Raw genomic sequence first — 27,764 nt, 5'->3', positions numbered from 1 at the left:
TGAAATGGGGGGCAGGAGGAGAGGGTTGGGTAGGGTAAAGGAGTGTAGAAAAGCGATGGTGAGGACAGATAGGAGCCCGTTTAACAAAGTGGGAAAGGAGAGGCGGAAAGAGAAGGTCGCAGACGCAGAAGGAGACAGGAAGGGAGATAAGACAGCAGCGTTCCTCAGCAGGGGTGCTTCATCTCTCCTTAGGCTCCCTCGACTTGACACGGTCTCACATTAGCCAGGATGGTATTCATGAGTGATGCAGATACCTCACACTCCCTCTCACACCCACACACACACACACACAGAGAAGGAAAACAAGTTTGTGCTCCAATAGTCTCCTACCTGTTCCAACTCCCTCCATTGTGTCTGTGCAGAGTGTCGAGAGCAGTGGCCCAATTGGCGATTCACTCCAGCACCCCATCTGGCATTTGAAGTTCATTTCTTTTTAGTTTGCCAAAACGAGAACAAACACAAGAACAAGAATACAAACGAACGTGCGCGCGCGCACGCATGCTGGTTTACTTGTGGTGCTTGCCTGTAATAACTACGACAAGTGAAATGTCCACAACATTTGTTAAAAACATGATTCACGACCGCGTGTGTGTGGATTTACGTGCATGCAAATGGGTGTGAGCTTTACTGCCTGTATCCACAAACGTGTTTGTCAGCGCTTTAAAGTCTTCTCTAAGCATATGTGCCATAATGTATACATGTGCTTGTGTGCAAGCCTGTGTGTGTATGTGTGTTCATGTGTGTGTGTGTGTGTGTGTGTGTGTGTGTGTGTGTGTGTGTGTGTGTGTGTGTGTGTGTGTGTGTGTGTGTGTGCGTGTGTCTAACATTGATGGAGCTGACTCTGATCTTATCCAGCATAAGACAGATACACTGTTCTGCCTGCAGTCATTGTCATGGAAACAAGATGGTTTCCCAGGGTACCCGAGAGAAGGCCGAATTCAAGCTACAGACAGAGAGGGAGATAAGAAAACAGATAAAATAAGCAAATATGGAATAAACTATTGAATTTAGTGGCAGGAAGTGGGCTGTTCATTGTTTTTTACTGAAAATGAAATTTAAAAAAATAAATGGATTCAGAATGTAAGATTTTATTAAGTTAAGTTCTATTTGTGTCCAAACAAAGTTCACTTAGAAAAAAACATGTCTGCTCAAACACAATTTTAGCTTTAATAGATTTTACGAGTTACCAAGAAAGAAGCTTTTTTTCTTCATCACTGTGAATTGAACCTATTTGTGTTGTAAGGACACCACAGTGGAATCCTGGAAACTGTCACAGGAATTTTTCAGAAAGCATAAAATGAACTACCTTGATGATTAATTATTAATTATCATTTTCAGCTTTTTAAAAGTGAAAAAGAGCTTTTTTTTCTTTATCTAAATATTTCAACATTTTGAATATCTTTGATGTTTTCAGAAAAAAAGCATTTGGGGACCTCACATTAGTTTTTGAGAAATTGGTATGGACTATTTGACTTTTTTTCCCCCATTTCTTTATACAACACAATTAATCAATTAATAGAACAATTGGCAAGGGTGTGCGAAAAATGCCTTTAATTTATTATAACGACAACAAAACACAGGAGGAGGAGGTCAACGTTGCAGACGGCCAATCTGTCACTGGTGTCCTGACAGTAATATCCTCCCCTACAGTATTGCTCCCTTGGCTGTGATGTGATAGCCCAATCGCTTTAACGCCACAGGCTGTATATCACCGAATAGAGATCTCTAGTCAACTTGGCTTTGTGGATTTCCACACTTTAACTTAATTTAGAGACTATGCATATGTTAGCATGCATTTGCATACATTTCTCACGCTGGTCATCTATCTGTTCACTGTATGAGGGCACAGTTAATCCACCTGTCTGTTAATACGGAGAGATGCCTTCGTGCTGGATGTTTGAGTTTATTTTGTGTGTTTGTGTGTGTGTGTGCATTTGCGTGTGTGGAACGTCTGAGAGGAGCTGATAGCAGAAATGCATGGTGGGCTAAAAACGAGGTGCAGGGGAATTGCAATGTGCTATCTCCAGAATGACAGGGCTGCCATGATTGAGGCTTGCTACACCAGGATTTAGATACACCAGCATTTTTCTCTCCTCTCCTCTTTAGCCGTCCATCGCTCTCTGCCGCTCGCTTCCCTTGTCTCTCTTTCTACCCCTCCACCTCTTTCGCTACCATTTTGTGTCAACCATCTCAATGAGTCTTTCCGTCTCCCCTTTTTTTTTATCCTTTTCCCTTTCAAAGTCCCCCTTGTGCATCTTTCCCTTTTTTCTCCCTGCATCTTTTCCACCCTGCTCCCTCTATCAGGTGCTGTATAATGTAGGCTCCCCTGATGTGCTCCCAGCCTCCATCCGCCATTTTGATTCAGTACAGCTGTCCATGATAATGTACTGTTCACTCAATCACTCTTTCTTTCTCTCTCTCTCTCTCTCTCTCTCTCTCTACCTCTCTCTTATTCGTCTCTTTTCCCTGAAACACACATGCACGAACACATTCGCATTTCCTGAGCCCCTTGTAACACAGGGTTGCCATGGAAATGATTAATTAGTATTTGAAATGTTGAGGAGGAAACCCATGAGAAGAGACAAAGCCATACGAGACACAAACACACACACGCACACAGTTCTGCACACAAGCCCACAGAGCAATCGAAGCGATGTGCGTTTGATAGTCGGAGGGGCGGTAGGGTTCCAGCTGGTCCCTGTAGAAGCAACCATCAGATCACTTATTCACTCTCTCCCTCCTGCCTCTCCACATGCTGCTTATTCATTACAGTGTTAGTTTAATGATTGATTTCAAATTATAATGTCCATCCTCCTCCATCTTTAATTTTTTGGCTTTTTAGTTATTACTTTCTTCTTTCCGTGCACAACTTCCTGGTAATTCATTCCTTTCTTTTCCTCTCCTTTCCTTCTGATTTCTATTCCTTCCTTTCGCTCCATTGCTACTTAATTTTATTAGAGTTAAGATGAAGAGACACGTTTTTCGGATAAGAATGCAACCAGATAAATTCATCAGTAAAACTCAAACTAAGTATACTTTTTGCTCAAAATTGCAAACAAATGACAGACAATAGTGAAATAATCTGGATTTTATCAAACAATATCTTTAGATTTATTGTTTTGGGAAACTAACAGTCCAAAATATTGTTCAATTGAGGAAAATATATCTATAACTCAAAACTCATATTTCAAAGTTGAGTTGATAAATACGTAATGCTTTTGCTCTAGAACTGACGGTGAATGGATTTTGACAGGTCTTGTCAATCAATCTTGTAACCAGTACCACACTCAGACCTCCCACACAACCTGACAGCCAGCACATCTTAGACCCTGTGACTGTAAAGTCAGACAACCAACAAACACAATAAGTAGCTTTCAGATATCCGCCTGAGAGGAGAGAACTTGAGCTTGAGAGAATCCCTTTTCCTGAACTTAATTTAATCGAGTGGTGTCATTAAGATCAAACATTTACAGTCAGTTACAGTTTCCCTCACAACAATCGGCCCACGACAAACAACCGCAGTTAAAACAAAGTAAATTAGCTTGAGAGATTTACTTTATTTTCCTCTGCATTCCTTCGCCGCCCTGCTGGCCTGCTTTGATCGACAGTGCTCTCCACAGGATGAAGTGTGACGTGTGTGTGTGTGTGTGTGTGTGTGTGTGTGTGTGTGTGTGTGTGTGTGTGTGTGTGTGTGTGTGTGTGTGTGTGTGTGTGTGTGTGTGTGTCAGTGTCTGTCTCAGTGTTTACGCTGAGCTAATACTGACTCACTCCATTAATCTGAGCTACAACACGAGCACTCCATCCGGCCCACCTGAGAGCGTGCGCGCTTCCGTGCATACGTTTGTGTGCGTGTATTAAGGTGTGTCCGCACACCGAATGCATGCATGGACAACATATGTTCTCCCTTGTGTTTGTGACATACGTGTGTGTGTGTGTGTGTGCCTGTTGTTGTTGCGGGCCAGAGCATCCAGATCGATGCAGATGCTTTATGTGCTCCTGTCTGGTCTAATGACACGCCTGTAAATTAGCAACAGAGCGGCGGAGCAGCACGCTGAAACCTAATGGCGCCTCCGTAAATCACCGGCAGAATGCCGCCGGACGGCTGCGTGTGTTCTCATTGTGAACAGCTTGGCTCACCGCGCCACCTTATCTACATCCGTCTACGTGTCCGCATGTGTGTGTCACTGAGATTCTGTTAGCGTTTGTGGCTGTTCTTTCTGTTTGTGTGTGTGTTTTTGTGCGCCCCCCCCCCTCCTTCTCCTCGCTCTCGTTCCTCTCAGTAAAGACTAGCCCGAGGCCCTGAGTTGGTAATAGCTTTTCTGACAGCAATACACCAATATTTACAGAGACCAGCACCCACCCACACCCCTGCCGCACATTTCATGCACACATAAAAAGCCTATATATTTTTTTTGAGGCATGCACACACACACACACACACTCTTAATTAACATGCTGGGAGGGAAGGCTTCGACACACTCGGAGGGACTCACACACATGCTGGCATCCAACTTGTTGTTTCTCACTCATATACTGGCATTCACACTTTTTTCTCCTTTTTTTTCCTGCAACAAATGCAAAGAAAGACAATTTGCCACGATCGCTCTTTGAATTGTGATATATTCTCACTTTTTTCCTTCTCATTATTCTCTCCGTGTTATATTCACTCAAGTGCGGCCAATTCCATTCCAGCGCTCTCCTCTCTGCCTCTCACTACCTTAATAACCTATTACACTTCAGTCTATTCATTACTTGCCCCCCCCCCCCCTTCTCTCTCCAACGGTTCCTCACCAAGTGTCTGTCATCTCCAGCCTGACCTAGCTGGTGCGTGTTAAATCCCCCTCGGGTTCTCCTCATTATCGCAAACCACAAGTTTATGCCAGAGGAAAGGAGGGCAAGTCGGCGTGCGCGTCGTGAATGGCGGCGTGAAACTTGTCGGGAGGTGTGAGAACCACAGGGATGTTGGTGGGGAATTAACCCTAGAGCGGATATATGCGGAGGAAGGTTGTCGTTCGGGAGGGGGAGGGGGAGAAAGATGATGTCGTCCCCCATGTTTGCATGCCAGCACAACAGTACGAGCATTTTTTACGGGAACGCGTGTGTAGGTGTGCAGATTTGTTCCTCTGCTGGCTTGCGTCTGTGGCTTTGCATTTCCGTGCGAGTAGCTGTGAGAGAGTAGATAAGAAAGCGTGAGCGTAAGGATGATGGATTGCAAAACCTTGGTCCAGTGTCCTTGGGGGTCACTCGGCGCGTGCAAGGTAAGTAGCCATTGGCCGTCTGCATCCTTATTCTGAATTGTAATTGGCCAATCGCACCCGCTTCGGCTGCCATGGCGCTTCTTCGAAAAAAAAACTCCCGACCTCGACTGCTACATTCTTCCCCTCAGCAGACACACACACACACATTCTTGCTTTTGACGAACATCACGAAATGAGCCCTGTTGTCAAACAAGACCACATCACTTCCGACTGCCAGCACAGCTGTTCTCTCAAAAGGGAGGAACGGCAGGTTTCAAAACAAGTTTGAAACGCCACAGACTCACTACTGTCTCTCTCACATCCACGCTGTTTAATCTCCAACCCACACGAGTGATCAAAGCTTGTTTACACACCACTCCATGTACGATTAGAGGTATGGAAGGTGTTGAAGTGTTTCTTCCAAGTGCTGGCATCAGTGCGGCTTTGCTTGACAATAACAACATTTTCAGCATCTTGAACAATATGTTGTTGTGCCGCGCATCCAAATCAAATTTAACCAGGCCCAGCAGAGCTTTGTTTGACTCGGCTGGCTCTGATGAACACCCACCATTTTATCATCTTTGAGCAGTGTGGGAAGAAACAATGTAGCTTGGATGTCGTAGCCGTCGTTATAATAATGTGTAACGGCTCCGCACTTCCCTGTTCTTCCTCCCCTCTCCCTCTCTGTCTCAGCCCGCGAGGAGTATGTCGCCACCTTCAAGGGCTCTGAGTACTTTTGCTACGACTTGTCGCCCAACCCCATCCAGTCCAGCAGTGACGAAATCACGCTCTCTTTCAAGACGCTGCAGCGCAACGGCCTGATGCTTCACACCGGCAAGTCAGCCGACTACGTCAACCTAGCGCTGAAGAACGGAGCCGTGTCGCTTGTAATCAACCTCGGCTCCGGGGCCTTCGAGGCTTTGGTGGAGCCCGTCAACGGCAAGTTCAACGACAACGCCTGGCACGACGTCAAGGTCACCCGCAACCTGAGACAGGTAACCAGACAGACAGGAGGTGGAGGAGCGAGCGGCCGAGCAAGCGGGAGGTGTAACAAAACAAGGATGTTGATAGGCCTTGAAGACGAGGCGAAGGGTCGCAGGGTGGACGAAAATACTACGAGTTGTAGATTAAGGAATGCATGGAACCTTGTTTGGATTTCAGTAGGAGAATAAATGATTGGAAAACGGTTGGATGATTAACTAAATTTCCTCATTTCACGTCTGTTATGGGGAAAATTTAGAAAATCTGATCATCAGCAAAACTTTTTTAGATTTGATTTCCATTTTAATTTGACTAAATTATTATTATTCTCAGTGAATCAGCCAAAAAGGAAAATGGTTGTTAACTATTTATAGTTGTTAACTGCTTGATTAACAGTTCTTCAGTTCAGACTTTGGTGAACCACAGTGACAGCTGCAGAAAAGACTTTAGTCGGCGGCAAGAAACATATCAATGTAGAAGCGATCAGTGGTCTGTTGTCCATTCGCAGTGTTGATGATGATAATAGGAAGAAAATACGTGAGGTCTTAGTTTACAGTGGGTTAACCACCACACCAGCACTGCTTTCAGCTCTAGGTGAGTGATCTTTCAATCGTGTGAGTGAGTGAGTGTGTGAGTGAGTGAGTGAATGAGAGAGAGAACTACGGAACTTTCAGGGTCACTAGCACTTTGGTGCTTGTAACCCACCTGTGCCCTGCCTGTTTGTACTACTAACTTTACTAACCTGCTAGTGAAACTAACTAACCACCATCCATGGAATGATTCATTTTACTAACCCTAACCTGTGCCCTTCTCCTAGCGAAACCACTCCAACCAACCTACAAACCACAGCAGAGGCCTTCTAGCTTTCCTTTTTTGTTCCCGAAGTTGTTCTGTTCACAGTTTTTTGCTTTCCTTTCTCCCCCTCTCCTACAAAGCACTCAGGCATTGGACACGCTATGGTAAACAAACTCCATTGTTCGGTAGATATCATTCTAATTGTTTCTTAGTTTGGGTTTGCCCCGTGTCTATTTCCTTTTTTTGAACCATAGACTTCAAAACTAAACCACTAAAAGGATAAATGCGGTTGGTAATCTTTTACGCTTAAAAAGCCCCCGCCCCCTCTCCCCTCCTTGCCAACCACTTTTCTTTTTTTTTAAATCCCCCCCCCCCCCCTTCTACTGTTTTTTTCACCCCATCTCTCTGTGATCGACATGTAGGAGTGTACTGATTGGCTCATCCCTCACCTGCACGCAAATGGCGAGCCCTCCCCCCCAATACCCCTCCTCCTCCTCCTGCATGGCGTGATTCAGAATACCTTCCCCTCTCTGTTGAGTCCATCAAATGGATAGAGAGTTCCCTCCTGACCCTTTTTTCTTTCTTTCTTTTTCTTCTATGGATTTTCAGTCCTTCACTCTGCCACTGCATGTCTTCCATGTTGCAACTGATTCGTCCTTTCCTCACTTTTTTGTATTTACTGTGTCCTCTTTGCCAGTGATTGCATGCATGAGGAACAAGCTGCATGCTTTTACATCTACATATGTGTATATGTGTGTATATATATATATATATATTTGTTATATATGCATACACACACACACACACACATATATACATAGATATATATATGTGCATATATGTACCTAACCCATCTAACGTCTGTGTGTGTACCTCATCATATGTGTGTGTTCGTTCATGTGTCATATCATTCGGACTCGCTGATCTAACAATACCTCCCCCTCCCCGGTCCCCCCAGACCACAAACTAACCCAACTAACACCATCATCTCAACTCGCCCTAACAACACAACACACATAACATCCTCACAACTACTAACAGCATTGAAACCATTAACTCTAACCTCAGTAACCCAACACAGCTTGGCCTAGCGCTACTGTGGCTGCCAGCAGTGCAACAACTAACTTCTACTAACAAGTAAACAGTACTAACACTATTTTGAACTGAAAAGCACGAAGAAGCCTGCAGAGACTTTACTAACAGCTGCCTGCCTGGGCGAGTTTGCCTGGCGACGATAAGCACCTTCCGTGAGATAGTGTAGATGGAAAGTAAAGAATCTGTAGTGACAGCTGAGCATGGTCAGTACTGTACTGTACCAGTATCAGGGTTATAACATACCAGGAACTTTGAGTTATGTGTGACAGGGATGGGAACCCGTGCAAGTCAAAAGCCCCACAGCAGTTAGGCTGGTTAGATTATACCAACCACTTATTGGGGAAAGTTCTATTCGAAAGTAAATCGGCACCTTTCACTTAAAAATAAAATGGCTTAGAGTCTGCAGGAGGCACATAAGGTGGAAAACGTTTAATGTAAAGGTTTAATTAACAGACATTGAAGCCGTAGATAAACGGCAGTAATGCTGCACAAATCATGTTGTTGGGGAGGTCAGTGCAATGCAGAGACAGAATGAAAAGTCACAGTGCACCATTGGTGGCCCTGAAGATTTGGGTATCAGGGAATCTTTGTTAATCGCCTAGCGGATCTTTTTTTGTGATTCTAACTGAAAAACCTTGACCAATTGAAGCAGGCGCACCACATGGTGTTATTTATGTCAGACTGCACAAGTAGTAGAAGGTGCTACAGAGTGTTTTACCAACTTTTGGCAGGGTGAGCAAGTAACATTTAGCAGTAACATACCTCTAATATCAGTGATAGCAGCCACGGCAAGAGGCGGCACTATTCAATCACCACCACACATCTAGAACTGATCCGCACCAAACACGAATTCCCAACATTACAGCCAGACCATTCCCCAAAACAATCAGGCCTTCCCACCACAATGCATACACATTGGTTACCAGAGTAACGGGGGCTAATTTGGCTGGTCAGCGCCTAGCTAGCGCTTAGCGCTGCCTTTGGTGTGAGTATATAGCGTGTCCTTTCCCTGTGCTTTGTTGTGTAGGTGACCATCTCGGTGGACGGCATCCTGACCACCACGGGCTACACCCAGGAGGACTACACCATGCTGGGCTCTGATGACTTCTTCTATGTGGGAGGGAGCCCCAGCACCGCCGACCTGCCCGGCTCTCCAGTCAGCAATAACTTCATGGGCTGTCTCAAAGAGGTGGGATGCTTGCATACCGATCGTACCTGTGCGTGAATGAACCCGTCAAATGTACTTGTACCAGATTGTTTTTTCCGGTATACTGCAAAAAGGTTTGCAAAATTACATTTAGATTAGTCAAACTGCTTTTTGTCAAACTATTAACTTCAATTTGCTCAGAATTATTTAATGAGACTGAATTTAGACTGAAACAATCTGCACCCACACAGTTCTTCACAATGTATTAGTCCAATGTATAACAATTAGTTCATGCAGATTTTCTATACTCTCAAGTTTTAAGAAACTATTCTACTCTTCTTTTTCTCTTACTTTCTTACCCAATGTCTTCGTTCCTTCCCTCTCTGTCACACGTCACGCCAGCATTTCGCACGGATAATCTCATAAAGTGCACAAACACACAAACATACGCACAGAGAATTGCATCCATTTGGCACGCGGGCGCACGCCCTCCCCAGCATCAGAGAGAATCAGTGATGAGTGTCGTTGAGGGAGTGGAAACAGCACAGAGCTCTGACATGCTAATTAGCCACGCCGCAGATATGCTCCATCCATCCGCTGTGCCTGAAAGGGGCCGCAAACACAACGAGAACTCACATGACACTCTCATAAAAACTCACCAATACACTTACACCTACGCACATGTACTCACACATGCACTGGAATGCACCCACCAAAGCACACACATAGGTATTACAAATAAACACAAATATGCACATGCAGCACAATAGCTACACCCACAAATACATCATCACACCCATTATATATACACTCAGACTGAGTCTCCCTTTCAGTTACACAGACTCACGCAAAGGCATGAACAAATATGCAAACAAGGGGACCGAAGATGTGCCAAACAGAGAGCTTTCTGTATCGGTGGTGAATGCGCTCTGTGTTGCTTCATTAAGACTGATGTCGTTCAAACGAGGCTGCCGCTGTCATAGTGAACCCTCCACTGGCACATTTACATTTAACACGATGATATGATAATCCGCGTTAAGCAAAATTAAGATGTATGCAGTGAACCGCGGCTGTAACCATTGAGTGAATTTGCCGCGTCGCAGGCACACACGCGCACAGCAGCTCACTCCATTTTGCACACTTTTATTGAAGAGCAGATGCCCTTCACACGGAGACAGAAGTACACGATACACACACACACACACGCAACAAAAAATAAAATCCAATCAAAGGCGCAAAGCCAATAAAGAGAGGAAATTTTGTGCCGAGTTGCTCGCAGGTCACAGAAAGAGGTCTGGATTAATAAAGCCGAGCCTGTGTACGCCCGTCTCTCTCAACATCAGAATGCTCCGCACAAGCACACTCTTTACACTCTATGCTGCTCAGTCAGAGAGCGTACTGTGTCAGGGAAAGGAGAGAGAGAGAGAGAAATAGAAAAGGGCAGAGAAGAGAAGGAGGCAGAGGCATCCTGCAAGTGGCAGGGACGACCAGCAGTCAAGATGATACTGGAGTGGCTCACCTCACCTCACTTCTGAGGTTGTCACTTTTATATGAAAACATTCATGAAAAGTGATCTTATCTGAGTTGAAAGATTAATGGGTTCCAGCATTCTTTTCTGACTTCTGAAAAGGTTGATCAGAGTTTGTTTTTGTCATTGTTGGTTGCTAGAAAGGTTAAATATGGAAAAATGAAAATATTCCAGTTCTCTGCTACGATATTTATTTAAAGTAGAAAAAAGGCTTATTTTTTATTTTATCCGAAGGCGAATAAATATCTTTTTTCTTTCCTTCAATCCTCTCAAGGTGGTGTATAAGAACAATGATGTACGGTTGGAGCTGTCAAGACTGGCAAAACAGGGAGACCCAAAGATGAAGGCATGTACTTTCAACATCAAGTACAACACTATCCTCTTTTACACAGAACACAGAGATCATTTTGTATCACTGTCTCCTTTTAGGCAGTGTGATTTATAAGTAAATGGGATTATATTTTTGAGAGGACTAGAAGACAAAAGCTTTGTATTTTAGTCAACCTGGAAGCCATTTGCTTCATTTGAATCCCCGGGCTGCAAAAGAACCATTTTGAAGGCCTGAACCCCATAAGAAAGTATTTCTCTTTCATTTGTCCTGCCTCAGGTAAGTGGGGTGGTGTCCTTCAAGTGCGAGAGTGTGGCCACGCTGGACCCCGTGACCTTTGACACCCCTGAGTCCTTTGTGGCACTGAGCAAGTGGTCGGCAAAGAAGGCCGGATCGATCTCGTTCGACTTCAGGACCACAGAGCCAAACGGCTTGATGCTTTTCAGCCACGGAAAACCCCGGCAGCAGCAACACAAGGACCCACGCACACCTCCGACACTCAAGGTGATGCTATATATATCGATGTATGTTATCAATATTTACTCAAATAACAAGGCTAACCCTGTAGAGCCATAGTTGTTTGAGCTAAATGCTAACAGCTTCAGCATTGTACACAATGACACAGCTAGCATGCTGATGTCACAATGTTTAGCATTTTCATCATCTTAGTTTGCATGTTAGCATGCATCTAACTAGTACTAAACACAGCTGAGTTTAGCTTGTATTTGAAAATTGAAAAATAGTTTTTTATTATTGATGCAAACCATATACAATTTCACTCTACGCACAAAGAAATCTAAAATAATAGAAATGATACATTGAAATCATCTTCTTCTTTGAAACCATTGAATTCTTGATTGTCCCTGACATTTTAAATTGGAACGGAACTCCAGAATTGAGGCAATCTAGAAATCTCCATTGTTCACAAGTGCAATTTAGTTTTCATAAATGCGTAGTATTTTTTGCTCAAATTGAATAGGATTGCTCAAACAATCTGGTTATAAATGGATAGACTCCGGCCCCAATCACCATATTGTAACTTGCAGCTATAATTTGCATTTTTATTGCCAGCCATCAACATGTCTGCTTCTCACAGAATATTAATATAACACCCTGTGACTTTCAGGTGGATTTTTTTGCCATCGAGATGCTGGACGGGCACCTCTACTTGCTGCTGGACATGGGTTCAGGGACCACCAAGACCAAGGCTATCGACAGAAAGGTCAACGACGGAGAATGGTATCATGTGGACTTCCAGAGGGACGGACGTTCAGGTACACACACAGCTCCCTCACAGCTCTGATGTTAACTCTGAACACAAAGGGGGAGGAGGAGGAGGATGATGAGAGGGCGAGTTTGAACATCAGCATTTCATAGTAAGCACGAGGCCCGCGAGTCTATGCTGCTGCTGCCACCCGTCCGCTGTCTGATTTAAACGGAGTTGTAAGGGCGCTGTGCAGAGCAGTTTGACACAGTTGATATGCAGTAGCATCATCACATGTATCGTAATGTGGTATAACAACAACACTGAGCCCATGGCCAAAGCATCGGTTGCCTCCTTTTCAAGCTTGCTGTGATCGATGCATGAAACATACTCACACAATTGATGTTCCCTCCTTTACGCATTGCATCCTGGTCCTTTGAAGACGTGAGCCAAATGTACAGCACCAGGATTTAAAGTGCTTCTCATCCTCATATAAACATAATTAGAGTTCTCACGCCAGTAGTAATTGCTGTCTGGAAACGCACAGTGGTACCAGCTGATAGTCTTTTCAATGGGGATCTGGTTAGCTTGCCGTGACTCTTCCAAAATCTAAAAAGAGATGATTAATTATTTATTGGTGACAAAATGTAGGATGTAGCTCTTAACCCTGAGTGAACTTAAAGGAGCCAATTTCATAATTTCACTGCTTCTGATTAAAGAAGTAATGAGTGGTGGCGTTGATGAAGAAGGAGTAGAAAGGAAGGGGGGGTAGTTGATAATTGTACAGATGATGACGGTAGTCATAATGGCGGTGGTAGTGTCGGGTGTATGTTCACATTGAAGGTCATGGTGATTGCTGAACTTGTTTTCGACGTTGCCAGGAACCATCTCGGTGAACAGTGTGAGAACAGCGTACACGGCTCCGGGTGACAGCGAGATCCTGGACCTGGATGAGACTTTGTACCTCGGGGGACTCCCGGAGGACCGCGCTGGACTCATTTTCCCTACGGAGGTGTGTGTATGTTGGTAACCTGGGTTAAATGGTATTAAGCTGCAGCAAACATTGAATGAATTAACTAATCGCTAGACAGAAGAGTTTTGGGAAAAAAAATGTCCCTTTACATTATTATTTATTTGGGGATTTTGGACTGTTGGTTGAATTAACTTTGAGCTCTAGGTAATTGTCCTATCAAACAATTAGGAAAATAGAGGCCAGATTCATTTAAACCATTCTTAGTTTGAGCTTCCTGTATGTTCCAAGTATCTCCAGCCCTCCATTTTAAATTAGTTTGGAGTTTGTAACCATCATATCTGATCTTTTAGATTCAATTACTGTTCATGAAATTAGATTGTTTTTTTGGAGCTCTTCCGTCATTGAGATATCCAATTTGTCTTTAAAGATTTTTTTTCTTTTATGATGGGTTTTGCAAATATTCTTGTTATTATTATTATTATCAGGCAACTAACTTGAATAGCAGTGTTCAAGAAGGGAGACGAGGATTAATTGATTGATCATTCATTCAACTGAAAATAAACCCGCAGCTGTCTTATTAATTGCTCAATACATCTTTTAAGCTAAAATATTGTTGATGATGTCCCCTTGTGTTCGAGGACCTGGTGATTGCCGCGTTTTATCATCATTTGTATTGACAAAAACAATTCAATCGCAGCCCCATTTGAGAGCAATATTTTTCACTCTTCTTATTAACAATAGAATATAGTTACAAGTTCGTTTTACATTTCTTTCTTGGCTTTTCATTGATTGAGTTGTAGCCTTTATCCTTGATAATGATTCACGCGTGATTTAATATGACGTCGTCGTACCACAAAGCCCTCTTCCTTCGCGTGAAACTACTCAGTGACGTCTCCCTCAGGTGTGGACGGCTCTGCTGAATTACGGCTACGTCGGCTGCATCAGAGACCTGTTTGTGGACGGGCAGAGCAAAGACATCCGGCGGCTGGCCGAGGCCCAGAGAGCAGTGGGGGTGAAGCCCTCGTGTTCCAGAGAGCCGCCCAAACAGTGCCTGTCCAACCCCTGCCAGCACAACGGCATCTGCAGGGAGGGCTGGAACCGCTACGTCTGCGACTGCTCGGGGACGGGGTACCTCGGACGCTCCTGTGAGAGAGGTGAGTGGGGAAGGGGGGGGGGTGACGTGGCGGGGGAGGGAGAGAGGGGGACGAGAATAACACTTTGTCAGTGATTTGGAACAACGGCTGAAGTCACAATAGAGATGAGTAAGCTAATCACAGTGACCGTCCTGCGACGTTTTGGGAAACATGTATCATAATGACAGCTTTCTCATTTTCGTTTTGGCTTGAGAGTTTTGAGTAATGCCAAAGAGAAGGGCGACGGAAGACAGATGGTCTGGTGTGAAAAAGTCTGAAATAACTCCATTTATTACTGAAAATATATTATGATCATCGGTTATATTTGGTGATAAAACTCTTTATGTTATGCTTGTTATTTCTTTAAAAGGTCAACCCTGGTCCTAATTACATCACTTAGTACTAACTCTGATGTGTACCTTCATAATACCTTCAATCAGATTTATTGCAGATTGATATTTGGCTCAACTATTAAAATAAAAAGGCCCGTATATCGAGGTGGTCCTGGGTGATGGAGAATTGGAAGGTAAAAATGAAAAGAGAGTAGCAGGTGGAAAGAAGGAGAAAACGAATACGAAACAACAATTTCGGTCGGCTGTTTCTTTTATTAAAAAACAATTGGCGGTAGTGAGATGGAGGCAGGTAAGGGAGAAGATCAAAAAGGTGGGTGGAGGAAAAGAGGTGGTGGCAAGCAGAGCGGTCTGTTGGACTGCTGTGGATGTAGAGACTGGGAATCAATGGGAGAGAAAATGTGCAGAAAGCAGGGAGCAGGAGACGTGACCGAGGAGGGTGGAACCGCCGGGTCGGAACCGCCACATGACAGCAGGTGAGGCGATGAGGAGCAATGGGAGATGGGACGTCTGACAGAAGAGAGCGCGAGAGAGAGAGAGTTGTGAGAAAAGGTAAGAATTGAGTCCGAGAGAGGGAGAAATTGAACGTCGGGAAAACAAGATTGGCAGAGGGTCTGATACGGGCCTGTTGAAAGAAGCGAGATGGAGTCAGACGAGGAGAAGAGAAGAAATGTTGTCTGTGCCCCAACTGCTGAAGCGTCTCAAGTGACGATTGTGCTATCGTCTAACACGAGATACAGACCGAAAGGTGTTGATATGGAAATGTCTTATTTCCGAGAGACAAACATCCGCAGTGTACGTCCATCACAGCAACGCAGCCTCTCGCTCTTTCTCTTAGCTCTTCTCTTTTTTTCCGTCCCTCTCTGTGTGCATTGAGGGGTCACTAACTGGTGGTTGGGTGGATTAAAGGAAGCACAGATGGAGAAGCAGATGGAGAGAGTGATTGGCCGCGTTGGCGCCTTCTACCTGCGGTTTTTTTTTCCCTCCGCCCTCCTTCTCTCTCTGTCGCTCCTTCGGCTTTGTACCCCCCCTCTCTCTCTTCCTAAATGAACAAAGATGGTCGCCGCGCTCTGGCTCCGAGATGAATATTTTATTTTGTAAAGATCAGTCACACGCACATTAGTACGACACATTTTCAGCTCTCTCCTCCTGCTCACTTGCTGTTCACACTGGTGGGTTACTGTTGTTCTTGCTGTCCTGCTTTCACGACGAAATCCCACTCAGGAAAAACAACAATAGATGAATTGTATTAGAAATTCACCCAAACCCTTGAATTGTAAATGCTTTAGTCTTCTTTGATCAATACAAAATAGAAAATATACACACATTCTCAGTAAATTAAATCCTCCATCACAGATTTCTTATTGGTAACCATAAGTCATTATCCAGTCAACCTTTACACATACTTATTGCTCTCAAACTATTTAGGTTTTCCATACATTGACTAAAGGATGGTTTTAAATGTATATAATCCAAAATAATCCAAAATCTGTAATTTGAATTTAAAATTAGGGGAGTACCGCAGAGTAGGAAAGTTAGAAAGTAATCTGGGTCTCAGCCCGTTCGTGGGAATAGTTCAACAAACTCACAAAATTACCATTCGAGCACATTACTCACCCCGTGTCCTTGAAGAAACATTTTTCTCACACGCCTCCTTTGGGACGGGAGAATCTGAAAATGGAGAAAAGTCTCGATCAATCTAAATACCGTAAATGGAGCCCCCTTTAAAAACAGTCCAAGTCATATAAAAACATCCAAGCTCCCTTTAAAAAATGATTTCCAAATGTTCATTTTCTGCGTGCCTTCAACATAAACATAGAATACCAGGAGCCTTATCCTTCAACCACCCATTCTGTCGGTGACACATCTGGCGTGTGCTCCAGGTGTTTAACGATGCGACGGAACGCAACGCGGCCCTTGTGCACGCGCTTTGTCTGCCTTCTCTTTTCCTTAAATGAGCTTCTGTACTTCCTTCCCACCAGCCCTCACTGCTCCGTTTCGCCTGGTAGTTGGCCGGGTGCCGCGGTGAGGAAAATGTACTCAGCCGTCTCCCTTATCAGAAATTTGTGCCCATGTGTGTCGTGTGCTTTGTGCGGGGAGTTTGTGTGGATGTTAGTTATGTTATCTGTGATATAACAGGCCAACCACCTACTTTTTTCCCTTAAGTTAATGAGGGTTCATTTACATTTTAGCCACAAGCTCTTCTCCCTCCTCCCCCTCCTTTCTATCTGTCTCGCTCTGTCCCTATTCCCCCCCCCCCCCCCCCCTCTGCTCTCACTTCACTAAACCCTCCTCTGTTCACACTTAAATTCGCTCACTTATTCTGACATGCACGCACAAACACATACGCACACTATCTCTCTCTTTCCCTCCTTCTCAGCTCATCAGTATTCATGAGGCCTCCCTCTCTTCCTGTTCTCTTGGTTGTTTTTTTTTGCCTTGGCTCCAACTGTCTCCCACGGAAACAGGGAGAGCGAAAAAAAAAGGGAGAGAAAGCGAAGGAGGAGTGGAATGGAGAGATACGAGAAGGAGGAAGAGAGATAAAGACACTGAGATGTGGAGGCAGCGTGTTTTGCTTCGTATGTAATTGGCCAATAAAAAACGGGGTTCTTGGAGGTAAACAGTTTAGTGGTTGGGGATTGGCCCCAGCAGGTAGCAGGGAGAGAAGATTATGAATATGTAAATGAGTATGGAAAAGACATTAAAGCGGGATCATCTGAGCTTGTTACATTATGACTCCAGGGTCCGGCATGTCAGCGACGGCGGCTAACACACTCGCCGCCGTGCATTCTGAGTCCACCGGATAATAAGAGCCGGCCGACCGGCTGCAGCTATTTTTACATCTTCTCTTGTGAGGGAGTGATGATGAATTAAGGATGTGGATCTTTATGGAAAGTGATGGCGGGATTTTGTAGGCAGCAGGGTTTAGAGTTTCAACAGGAAGTGGCGGGGGAACAAGGACCACGCTGCAACCTAATTAGTCATGACTAAACCTGATTCACTCAACGTCAAATTTCCTTTGTCTCTTCCCCCCTCCCGCGTGTTTTCTCCTCGTCAATCTTTTCCGTCTCTATCCTTACGTGTCCACCCACCTCACTCTCCTCCACCGTATTCTCTGTCGTCCTCCGCTTTTCTTCTCTCCTTTTTTTTTTGTTCAACCATCCTCTCGTTCCCCTTCCGTTCTCCCCGTGTGCGTGTTGTACAGACGCGACCATCCTGTCGTACGACGGCAGCAAGTTTATGAAGGTGCAGCTGCCCGTGGCCATGCACACCGAGGCGGAGGACGTCTCGCTACGCTTTCGCTCCCAGCGGGCCTACGGCGTTCTCATGGCAACCACATCCCGCAACTCCGCAGACACCCTTCGCCTGGAGCTGGACGGGGGCCGCGTCCGACTCACTGTCAACCTAGGTACACGTGCACATAATTAATGTGGATTCTCCGACGTAGTTTGATTACTTGCCGGGGGGAATACATACCGGCCCTTTGGTTATTTATTGCACAGGAATGTCACAAAATGTTGATTAGAAATATATTACCAGAATTCTTGTGGATATTTAAGCTGCATGGTTTACGCTAGAGGTTTCTTCAGGTTTTGGCACATACAGCTTATCTTTGAATCCACACACAAGCATTCTCAATGGAAGGCCAGTGCCTTTGTTTCAGCAATGAACAGAGGGTCAAGCCCAAGCTGCATTCTCTGCTCACTCCCAGTGGACCTGTGCATCCCCAACACGTTCAACAATCAATGCAAACACACACTAACTCAACAATCACACTCAAATACAACAAACACAACGGCAGCTGCTCAACACATTTTCAGCCTCACTCGTTCACAGTCGCACACTTTCACAAGACTTCAGTACATGCTAACACACATAGACTAACAGAGGGGTGCATGTGTTGGTCTCTGGTTGTCTGCAGCCGCGTCTTTTCTGTGGTTGACGCCACACGACACACCAAGGCAACATGGGTAAAAAAGTGTTTTAAAAAAAGAACAAAGCAATGTGTAATAATGGGGCTAAATCTCCTGAACATTTTCTGAGATTTGTGCTCTGGATGGACGACAAAATGTATGGGGTGTGTTCGATGTCATCAGACAGACTGACACACACGACCCGTCTCAGTCTCCCGATGCTTTTGATTGGTGACTGAAACTGTCGCTCAGGCCAGAGCAGCCGATGAGCACGCTTCTCCCGCTGGGACACACAACTCTCCGTCTTTACATTTCACAAATGTAAAGATCCAACAAATCTTGATCATTGGCCGAACATCAAAGTCTCTGAAATTGCGTTTTTGCAACCCACGGTTGCAAGAAATTACACGGTCCAGATTGAGGTCCTGTGACAAAGGAGAGTGTGTGTTTTCTCAGCAGTGTGCGCGTGGTTGTACATATGCGTGCAGGGTGTGTCGATGTGTGCGTCCCCAGGGGCGTGGAGAACATGTGTATGTGTGCAGCATTAACCCTCTGCTCTGCTCTCCCTCCAGACTGTATCAGGATAAACTGTACAGCCAGTAAGTGATCCTCCATCTCACCTAACCCACCTCCCTCCTCCTGAGTGTGTGTGTGGGTGCGTGAATACGCGTGCGTATGTGTGCGTGTTTGTGTGTATGTTTCTTACACATCCTGTCTTGTCATTTCATCCGATCATAATCTTTTATTCAACATATATTTGTAACATGTGTTTGTCTGTGCTTATATGTGTGTGTGCGTGCGCGTGTGTGTGTGTGTGTGTGTGTGTGTGTGTGTGTGTGTGTGTGTGTGTGTGTTGGACAGGGGAAGTGCACATATGCGTGTTTGTGGCTTCATGTTCAGCTACACCACAGGAATGGTGCGATTTTTGCTGAGGGCCAAGGTTTTCCAGGTCGGCCATCTTAGCAAAGAAGAAGGAAAGAAGGATAGACGGAAAAAAAGACAGCGGGGATTGAACGTGGGAGACAAAAAAAAGAAAGAGAAAAAAAAAAAAAACGGGAGGATGTTGTTGAGGTACAATTAGGTGTGTTGGGTATTCTGAGTGCTGAGGGTAATTACTTCCCCTGCATGCCGTAAACAAAAGACGTGTTATCCCTCTGTACCTCTCTGTTGCACCTTCATCCCAAATATCCGTCTGGTTGCTTTCTTTTGTTTCCTCGTTGTTCCTCACGAAGTGTACATGAGGGATTTGGGAAGTTTTTCATTCAGCGTGTTTAGTGTGCGATTGCCTCAAAGTGCCTTTGCATTCTGTCTGTTCTGTGCCCAACTGTATATGTGTGTGTGTTTTCCAGGTGTGTGTGTGTGTGTGTGTGTGTCTGTTCATGCCGCTGTGATTGAAGCTGTGTCCCCGATGAAGTTTAACTCCCTCGCATGGAGTTTCTCGCCGTCACGACCACAGAGAAAGGAAGCGAGAGAAAGAAAAAAGAGAGAGAGAGAGAGAGAGAGGGACAAACGCTGTGTGACGGCAAAGAGGTGGTGAAATGGACGACTGCAGTTGCCATAGAAACCCTATTAGCCACACAGAACTGTTGCTATTCTGCGTGTCTGTCGAACAATTTTAGAATGGTTGTCTCAATGAACATTTAAATAGGGAGGCACTTTTCTGGCACACGGTGTGCATACAATGAATTATACATCTGATATTCAAGGGGGAAGAAAAAAATTATTTAACAGCCAGGCGCCACTAAAATAGACCACTCAGCAGTCAAATAAAAGCCTCAGCACGGGAGAGATTTGAGGCTTATTCGGCAGAAAAGCCATTGGTTATTTGGAGCTAATGAAATATGAAACGCATTTCCCTTTGTCGTTTTGTTTTCATTGTCTTGCTCTTAAAGTATCCACTGGCTTTGAGTCATTATTTGATTTGAATTACGCTTCTATAGTAACAAACAGTCCATTCTGTTTGATTTGTCTCGCCTCGTTGTCTTCTCAATCGAGCAGCACAGCACCGCGGACTGTCCACTGACCGCCATAGCGATGCCTAGCAGCTCTACTTCAAAACGAACGCACCCATAGCACTGACCGAAAATAGCGGCTTGTGTGTCTGTCCGCTTGTTGCCGTGTGTCTTTGTGCCTTGCCAGGTTGACACAGATCTCCGCCTCGCTCTCACCACGGTCTCCTCGTTCTTTGAGTTCTTGATTGGAATATAAAAAAAATAAAAATAAAAAATGTAAACACACGCATCAACTCACACATACATGCACATATTCTCTCTTTTGCTCAGTGGCAGGCAGTGATCCGTGGTAACAGGATGCGATGCTCATGCCCGGAGCCCAGCTGAGTCTCCTCAGGGGAACCCTGTGTCCTCTCTTAACACACACCACACATGTTTGGTTTTGCAACCCTAACTCTCACACACATGCACATTATTACATTTGCGGCTCAGCATTCATCCCTCTCTTTAACTCTCTACCGGTGTGCGTGTATGTGTATATGTGTGTGTGTGTGTGTGTGTGTGTGTGTGTGTGTGTGTGTGTGTGTGTGCCTCCATGAGTGATGTGGCCCTTCTTGACATTTTCAGCAGCAGAATCCGTTCGGGTCAGTTTACTTCTCACCACCCCCATCATTACCACCTATAGGTCACTGTAAGCAGACTCACTCAAAGCAACTGGCTTTGGATTGGAGGAGGAAGGGAAATGTGAGTGTGCGTGTGTGTGTGTGGGGGGGGGGGGGGGGGGGGGCAAGGGGATGCTGAGGTTTTGGGAACAGTCAGAGTGTCAAATGTGTGCAGTCAACTATGTGAAGCTATGGGCTGGTATACGGGCAGAGAGAGAGAGAGACATCATACGAGGACAGCTCAGTTTCTCTCATTCTGCTGCACATCAGCACCTCGGAGAGCTCCGCCAGAGGTTCCAATGTGTGTCTAGTGCCACCATGAGGCTTCTTGCAAGATTGCGCTCTTTAAAGAAAAGATCCTACGTGTTGACGCGGGCTGATACAGTATGCTCTAAATGTTAGATGTGCGGGGGCGGTTGAGGAACCGAGAGGGGTGCGAATGTTCTGTCTGTGCGTGTGTGGGAAGTAGGTGGTCATCATGGCAGTGGGATCCGTCCACAGACGGATCCAGCGTGGGCCCGTTGTGACTCACAGGCACCGTCTTAGGAACCCATGGCATCCATTTATGTTGATCGTTCTGTCCGTTTTTTGTCACATCGTCCTTCTCTTTGGCGCATCTGCTAAGTGACCTGTCTGTCTTGTCTGTGGAGTGAGAGCGTTGACAGCGAGGTGTTAGTCTCCCCAGGATACGTATGATCCCACCTCCCCTCTGATATTTACCTCCATTCCCTTAGTCCCTGTCCTTACATTTTAATTCAACCTGCCTGGCTTCTTCTTCTTTCTGTCTCTGTCTCTGGATTTCTATCTCCTCTGTCTCTCTGTCTCTCTATGTCTCTCTCCAACTCTCTGTGCATTATGTTAATGGTGCTCTGGGCTATGTGTAGGTAAAGGCCCAGAGACCATCTTTGCGGGGTCGGGCCTGAATGATAATGAGTGGCACACTGTGAGGGTAGTCCGACGCGGCAAGGGCCTCAAACTCACCGTGGACGACCTGCAGCCCGCTGAAGGTAAAAACAGCAGCATTTACTTTACCCCCGTCATGTTTGTGTGGAAATATTTTAAAAGATAAGATCCACTTCTAGCAGTCCGTCAGGGCATTTGGATTAGAACAGTTGAACGGTTCCACTCGAGGACCTCACCTCTGAAGTTTACCCCCCCCCCCCCCCCCCCCCCCGCCACCAGGTCAAATGGCGGGCGACCACACGCAGTTGGAGTTTCACAACGTGGAGACGGGCATTGTGACGGAGAAGCGCTTCATGCCCGCCGTGCCCTCGAACTTCATCGGCCACCTCCAGGGCCTGACGCTGAACGGCATGCCCTACATCGACCTCTGCAAGAACGGCGACATCGACTACTGCGAGCTCAACGCCGTTATCGGCTACAAGAGCATCGTGGCGGACCCTGTCACGTTCCGCTCGCGCTCCAGTTTCGTCACGCTGCCCACGCTGCAGGCCTACTACTCCATGCATCTGTTCATGCAGTTCAAGACGACGTCCCCCGACGGCCTCGTTCTCTTCAACAGGGGTGACGGCAATGACTTCATAGTGGTGGAGCTGGTTAAAGGGTGAGCTGGGCAGTGCCGTGTGTGTGGTATTTGCATTACATGAGTCTTCAGATAATTTATTAATGCGCAGTTTAAATGTGTGTTCATGGTTGTATCTGTCTTGCGTTAATACATATGCATGTTCAAAGCAGCCTGGGATTGATAATTAACATTGTCCTTGATGAATAAAGAAAAGGAAATTCTACTAAATATGAAAATGACTCAAGCAGCTTTTATTCTGTTTTCTGTAATTCTGTTTCCAGAAGACAGATTATACATCCGTGAAGTATTTGAGCCAGTGTTGTTCTTCATCATGAACACAATTGATTTGCCCCACTTTGGTCCTTCTCTTTTTCTTGTCCTAGCTACCTACACTACATCTCAGACCTGGGCAATGGAGCACACCTGATCAAGGGCAACTCCAACAGCCCCCTAAATGACAACCACTGGCACAACGTGCACATATCCAGAGACACCAACAATCTCCACACAGTCAAGATTGACACCAAAGTCACCACGCAGACCACCATGGGCGCCAAGAACCTCGACCTAAAGGGTATGCACAAATATACAAGCAGTGAGACCCTCACTTGCAGCTAAAATGGTTAAAACAAAATAAGGAGAGTCAGATTGATACTACTTGTGTCTTTATAATAAATAAAAAATAAAGCAACGGCTCATTAATTAATAGGTTATATATATAACGTTTTGCAGCTTTTCTCGTCTTTTCTTATTTATCAGCACGAGTTGGTCTTTGTTGCTCTCGAACAAAACGATAAAGTGAAGATGATCTAGCGTTGTGATTTCTTCATGGAGCTGCCATTCATTGTGTTGCTCCTCCTCAGGTGACCTCTACATCGGTGGCGTCTCCAAGGAGATGTACCGAGAACTGCCTAAACTGGTCCACTCCCGCGAGGGATTCCAGGGTTGCCTAGCGACAGTTGACCTTAATGGACGGCTCCCTGACCTTTTGGCTGATGCACTGGCGACCATGGGACAAGTAGAGAGAGGATGTGAAGGTGAGGTGCAGACCAGAGAACCCCCCCCCCCCCCCCCCCCCCGTAGATCTGCTCCACTCTCACGTCGCTACTGCTTTTTCTTTCAGTTTTCATTTAACTCATGCTCTCTGTTATTAGGATAACCCACTAACCCAACTTTTGGTCTATTAGATGTAAATTTGACTCTCTTTCTCCTCTCATCTCGGCTCGGCCTTTCTACACATTGTGTTTTCTCTCTCTGCTCCGCTCTTTCAGCAGTTCACAGGCATCTGTGTGCATTGACTAACCATCTAACTTAATTTGCTTGTTTGCTTTTTTGTTTGGCTGACAAAAGTTACATTGATGAAAGCTGACTTGCAAGGTATATCGCTTTGTGTGAGCATGTAAGACAGGGGTGCGAGGGTGGGAAAGTGTGCGTGAGTGCGGGCGTGTGTGTAGGTATGCGTGTGTTGAAACTACCCAGTGGTGTCTAGTGTCGTGTGGATCCCAGTGATCCAGAGTCAAAGGTCGGAGGTGACCTGTCCTCTCCTAGCCACCATAGTGACTTCATCACAGTAGTGACATCACCACCGCTTGACTTGGGTTGACCACAGCTCCACCACCCGGGTTGCCTAGCAGCATGCTCTCTAACCCCTCCTACTGACTCCTATCCTAAACTTCAATACTCCATTTAAGAATATTTTCCCACCCTTTCCTCCACGCCTCGTGTTAGAAGCGCTACGAAGGAGATTTTCAGTCCGAAGCTTTGGCCTCCTCCTCCAGTGCGGTTTTAGCACGAGACGGGTGAGCCAACGGTGACCGACTGCTGAAGAAAGAGTATTGAGATGAAGGCCTGTAAACATAACTCTGCCCCTCTTATGTTTAACCTCTTCCTCCTGTCCTTGCCCCGTTCATCTAGCCTCACCATCTGCATGCACTCCACAGTTTGCTCTTTTAAACTCCATGACACAGATTCCAGTTTAGTTTCAGCTCAGTTATTATTCATAAGCCAGCATCCCTCGTTACTGAATAGAATGTGAGCCGATCCACAATATCCCCGTCTCACAATGATTTTCTACTAATACTACTAATCATAACATCACTGCAGTCTACACGGCCATTTCAAAATGCAAAAGGTTTGAAGGAAATGCGGTCTAGAAATAACCCATACAGTACTGAGATACCGTTGCAAAAACACTGGGCTCCGGACAAAAAAACCTGTGTCCGTTTATCTTCTCCTAACTTCCGCAACCTGCCACCCCGCCACCTCTCTCCTACTGCAGGTCCCAGCACGACATGTCAAGAAGAATCTTGCTCAAATCAGGGAGTTTGTTTGCAGCAGTGGGAGGGCTTCACCTGTGACTGCAGCATGACCTCATATGCTGGTCCACTATGCAATGATGGTGAGTCCTTGATTTCTTTTATATTATATTACAGAGTTTCAGCACTTTTGTAGAGGGTATTTTAAAAATGTCCTGTCCTGCGTCTTCTGTCGACACCTTATAAACGTTTAAAAGTGTTTGGTGGTTTCAAACGATGAATAAAGGCATTTTTGTGTGCATTTAATCAGAGCTGCCAGGTGAGGGCACTGTCAACTGTTGATTCTGCAGTGGGACAAAAATACCACCTGCCCAACGTCTAGGTTGATTATTGTACATCTCTTTAATATTGTCTTCTTTACGTTAAATACATTATTCTTGGCAGCCTTACAAGGTAGATGCCTGACAATGATTTAGTCGTCGTGCAGCAAGTCCGCTGCAGTCTGAGTCAGTTATTAAAGTCAGCCTTCTGGAGCGGTTTGGAAAATACAGATTTTCTTCTTTTCAACATCCAAGCTCAAAAGGGTAGTGTTCTGTGACATTTCCAATGTTTAATATAATTTACAGGTGTGCCCCTTGTGTATGAAAGATTTAACAGAAATATAGGCCTATAGGTTCTGCAGTAAGTAACCTCTGATGACAGATAGCACTGCTGATGGCATATAGACTGCTTGCAATTAAAAACATATATATATGTGTGGGCCAGCTGGGACCACTTATATCTTTGGCCGCGATGGAGGCGTGGTGATTTACACGTGGCCTCCTAATGAACGCCCCAGCACCAGGGCAGACCGGCTCGCCCTCGGGTTCAGCACCCAACAGAAACAAGCCATTCTGCTCCGGGTGGACAGCGCGTCTGGCCTGGGTGACTACCTTCAGCTGGAGATAGTAAGTACACAGCTGTTACTCCACCAATATATTAAAAAATGATGCAACGAAACGTTTCTACTTCAGTAACGTTTTGCTTCCTCTTATTGCCCTTTGTGTATTTTTATCTCCATTGATTTTTCACTTGTTTTACTCCTTTTGTGTAACTTTATCTTGCACATTGTTTATGTTGTTCGCTACTCTTGGATGATGGAATTTTGTTGCATAATAACAATGGCAACGAAAACCTTTGACCTGTAACCTTAACAGTAGTAATCTCAATCACCTGTGACTTTGATTTGGAGCTCAGCATAATAAGTGGAGCACAAAGGATTTGGCATTGAGCCGCAAAAAATAGGACCTGAAAAACAAAGAGGGAAGTGATATCCTAGCAATACAACAGTTTCTCATGACGCATTTCTCTCCTCCTCCGCTTCCTCCTCAGGATAAAGGCAACATTAGAGTAGTGTTTAACGTCGGCACTGATGACATCAACATCGAGGAGAGCTCCAAGTTTGTCAACGACGGAAAGTACCACATAATTCGGTTTACCCGCAGCGGAGGCAATGCAACCCTCCAACTGGACGACCTGCCTGTCATAGAGCGCTATCCCTCAGGTAAGCCTCCCTCAACCCCCCCCCCCCCCCCCTCCCCCACACACACACATGTGCCCAACCCTCCGACCCTCTACAGCACTGCCTGTACCGGGACAGAGTTAACAACGCCTTAACGCTAATCAACCCAGCGCCCGATTGGTGAATCACGTCAGTGTTCCTTTCAATGTTTACGTTTAAAAGCTGAGGATGAGAAATCTAATTGCAGCTTTGTTTCATGTTATTGTGTTTTAGATGAAATATGTTTGATCTGATATGAAACATGACTTTTTAAACCATAAAAAGATTTTATTATAGGTTATTACAATAGCTTGTATATATGTCATGTTAGGCCTGTTAAATAGTGATAAAGTTAATTTATGAAAATATTCAATTCAGGTGTCGGTTGTTTTTCTCACCATAAAAGAAAATAATAACAGTTGGTGCATTTTCGGACAAATAACAATTTAAAAAACATGTCATATGTTGAGTTTAATGTTTAACTAGTGAGTAAAAAAATTAAGAAAAAGAAAAAACTGCATTTTGTATTTTTGCTTTTATACTTGTTGTTTTTTATTCATAAAGTGGTAATCTTAGGTAGTGGTCTTGAACACAATGAGCTCCAGACTTAGCTGATAAAAGTTGTTGTGAGGTGTGTGTGAGGGTTCTTCCTGTATGTAACTCTAAACCCAGTCAGTCATATCGACAGTATGTGGCAGCTGTAACATTATTTCCCTGTGCTCTTTCAGATGTTAACCCCTGAAATGTCTCTTTAAATTAAACCCAATGAACAGAGAGTAAGAGTCCGCTCACTGGAAACATAGTGAATTCAACTCCTCTCCTCTTAGCACATCAAGCTTAACGCAGTGACATGCTAACAATGAGCAGACCATTACTTTCTTTTCATTGCTGTTCTTTTTGTATCCAGCTCCTGTACCACGTTTGGATGTGCGTAATTACTACTGTGTTTTCATCTCTAAATTAAAGGCAACATTGATAACGAGCGCCTGGCCATCGCCAGACAGCGAATCCCCTATCGGCTCGGTCGAGTAGTTGACGATTGGCTACTCGACAAAGGTAAAAACCCTGATTAAAATTCCTTAAAACTTTGAGCTTTAAAAAATACAATCTGAAGACAGTTGAATATATTATATTGTGCACCATCA

General features: G+C 45.0%; 1 protein-coding gene across 13 annotated transcripts in view; it reads left to right on the top strand.

The window, feature by feature from the left end:
- Positions 1 to 27,764, top strand: part of nrxn1a (neurexin 1a) — a 50,785-nt gene that overhangs the window by 13,507 nt on the left and 9,514 nt on the right. For 3 of the 13 annotated variants that reach the window (XM_040176757.2, XM_040176753.2, XM_040176748.2), the window contains 18 exons: positions 5,931 to 6,232; positions 7,154 to 7,177; positions 9,136 to 9,297; positions 11,058 to 11,129; positions 11,391 to 11,615; positions 12,238 to 12,385; positions 13,197 to 13,327; positions 14,190 to 14,442; positions 17,977 to 18,180; positions 19,258 to 19,284; positions 22,184 to 22,306; positions 22,482 to 22,863; positions 23,208 to 23,398; positions 23,688 to 23,861; positions 25,103 to 25,222; positions 25,845 to 26,026; positions 26,451 to 26,622; positions 27,586 to 27,675. In XM_040176757.2, coding sequence (XP_040032691.2) covers positions 5,931 to 6,232; positions 7,154 to 7,177; positions 9,136 to 9,297; positions 11,058 to 11,129; positions 11,391 to 11,615; positions 12,238 to 12,385; positions 13,197 to 13,327; positions 14,190 to 14,442; positions 17,977 to 18,180; positions 19,258 to 19,284; positions 22,184 to 22,306; positions 22,482 to 22,863; positions 23,208 to 23,398; positions 23,688 to 23,861; positions 25,103 to 25,222; positions 25,845 to 26,026; positions 26,451 to 26,622; positions 27,586 to 27,675 — 2,982 coding nt within the window. The remainder of the gene's footprint in view (positions 1 to 5,930; positions 6,233 to 7,153; positions 7,178 to 9,135; positions 9,298 to 11,057; positions 11,130 to 11,390; positions 11,616 to 12,237; positions 12,386 to 13,196; positions 13,328 to 14,189; positions 14,443 to 17,976; positions 18,181 to 19,257; positions 19,285 to 22,183; positions 22,307 to 22,481; positions 22,864 to 23,207; positions 23,399 to 23,687; positions 23,862 to 25,102; positions 25,223 to 25,844; positions 26,027 to 26,450; positions 26,623 to 27,585; positions 27,676 to 27,764) is intronic. The other 10 variants (XM_078103368.1, XM_078103365.1, XM_078103364.1 and 7 more) reach the window with 6 other exon arrangements.

This window comes from Gasterosteus aculeatus, chromosome 5 (assembly GCF_964276395.1).
Source record: "Gasterosteus aculeatus chromosome 5, fGasAcu3.hap1.1, whole genome shotgun sequence".
Taxonomy (NCBI): Eukaryota; Metazoa; Chordata; class Actinopteri; order Perciformes; family Gasterosteidae; genus Gasterosteus; species Gasterosteus aculeatus.
The sequence above is the reverse complement of the archived record's forward strand: the minus strand, read 5'-3'. Positions and strand labels throughout refer to the sequence as shown.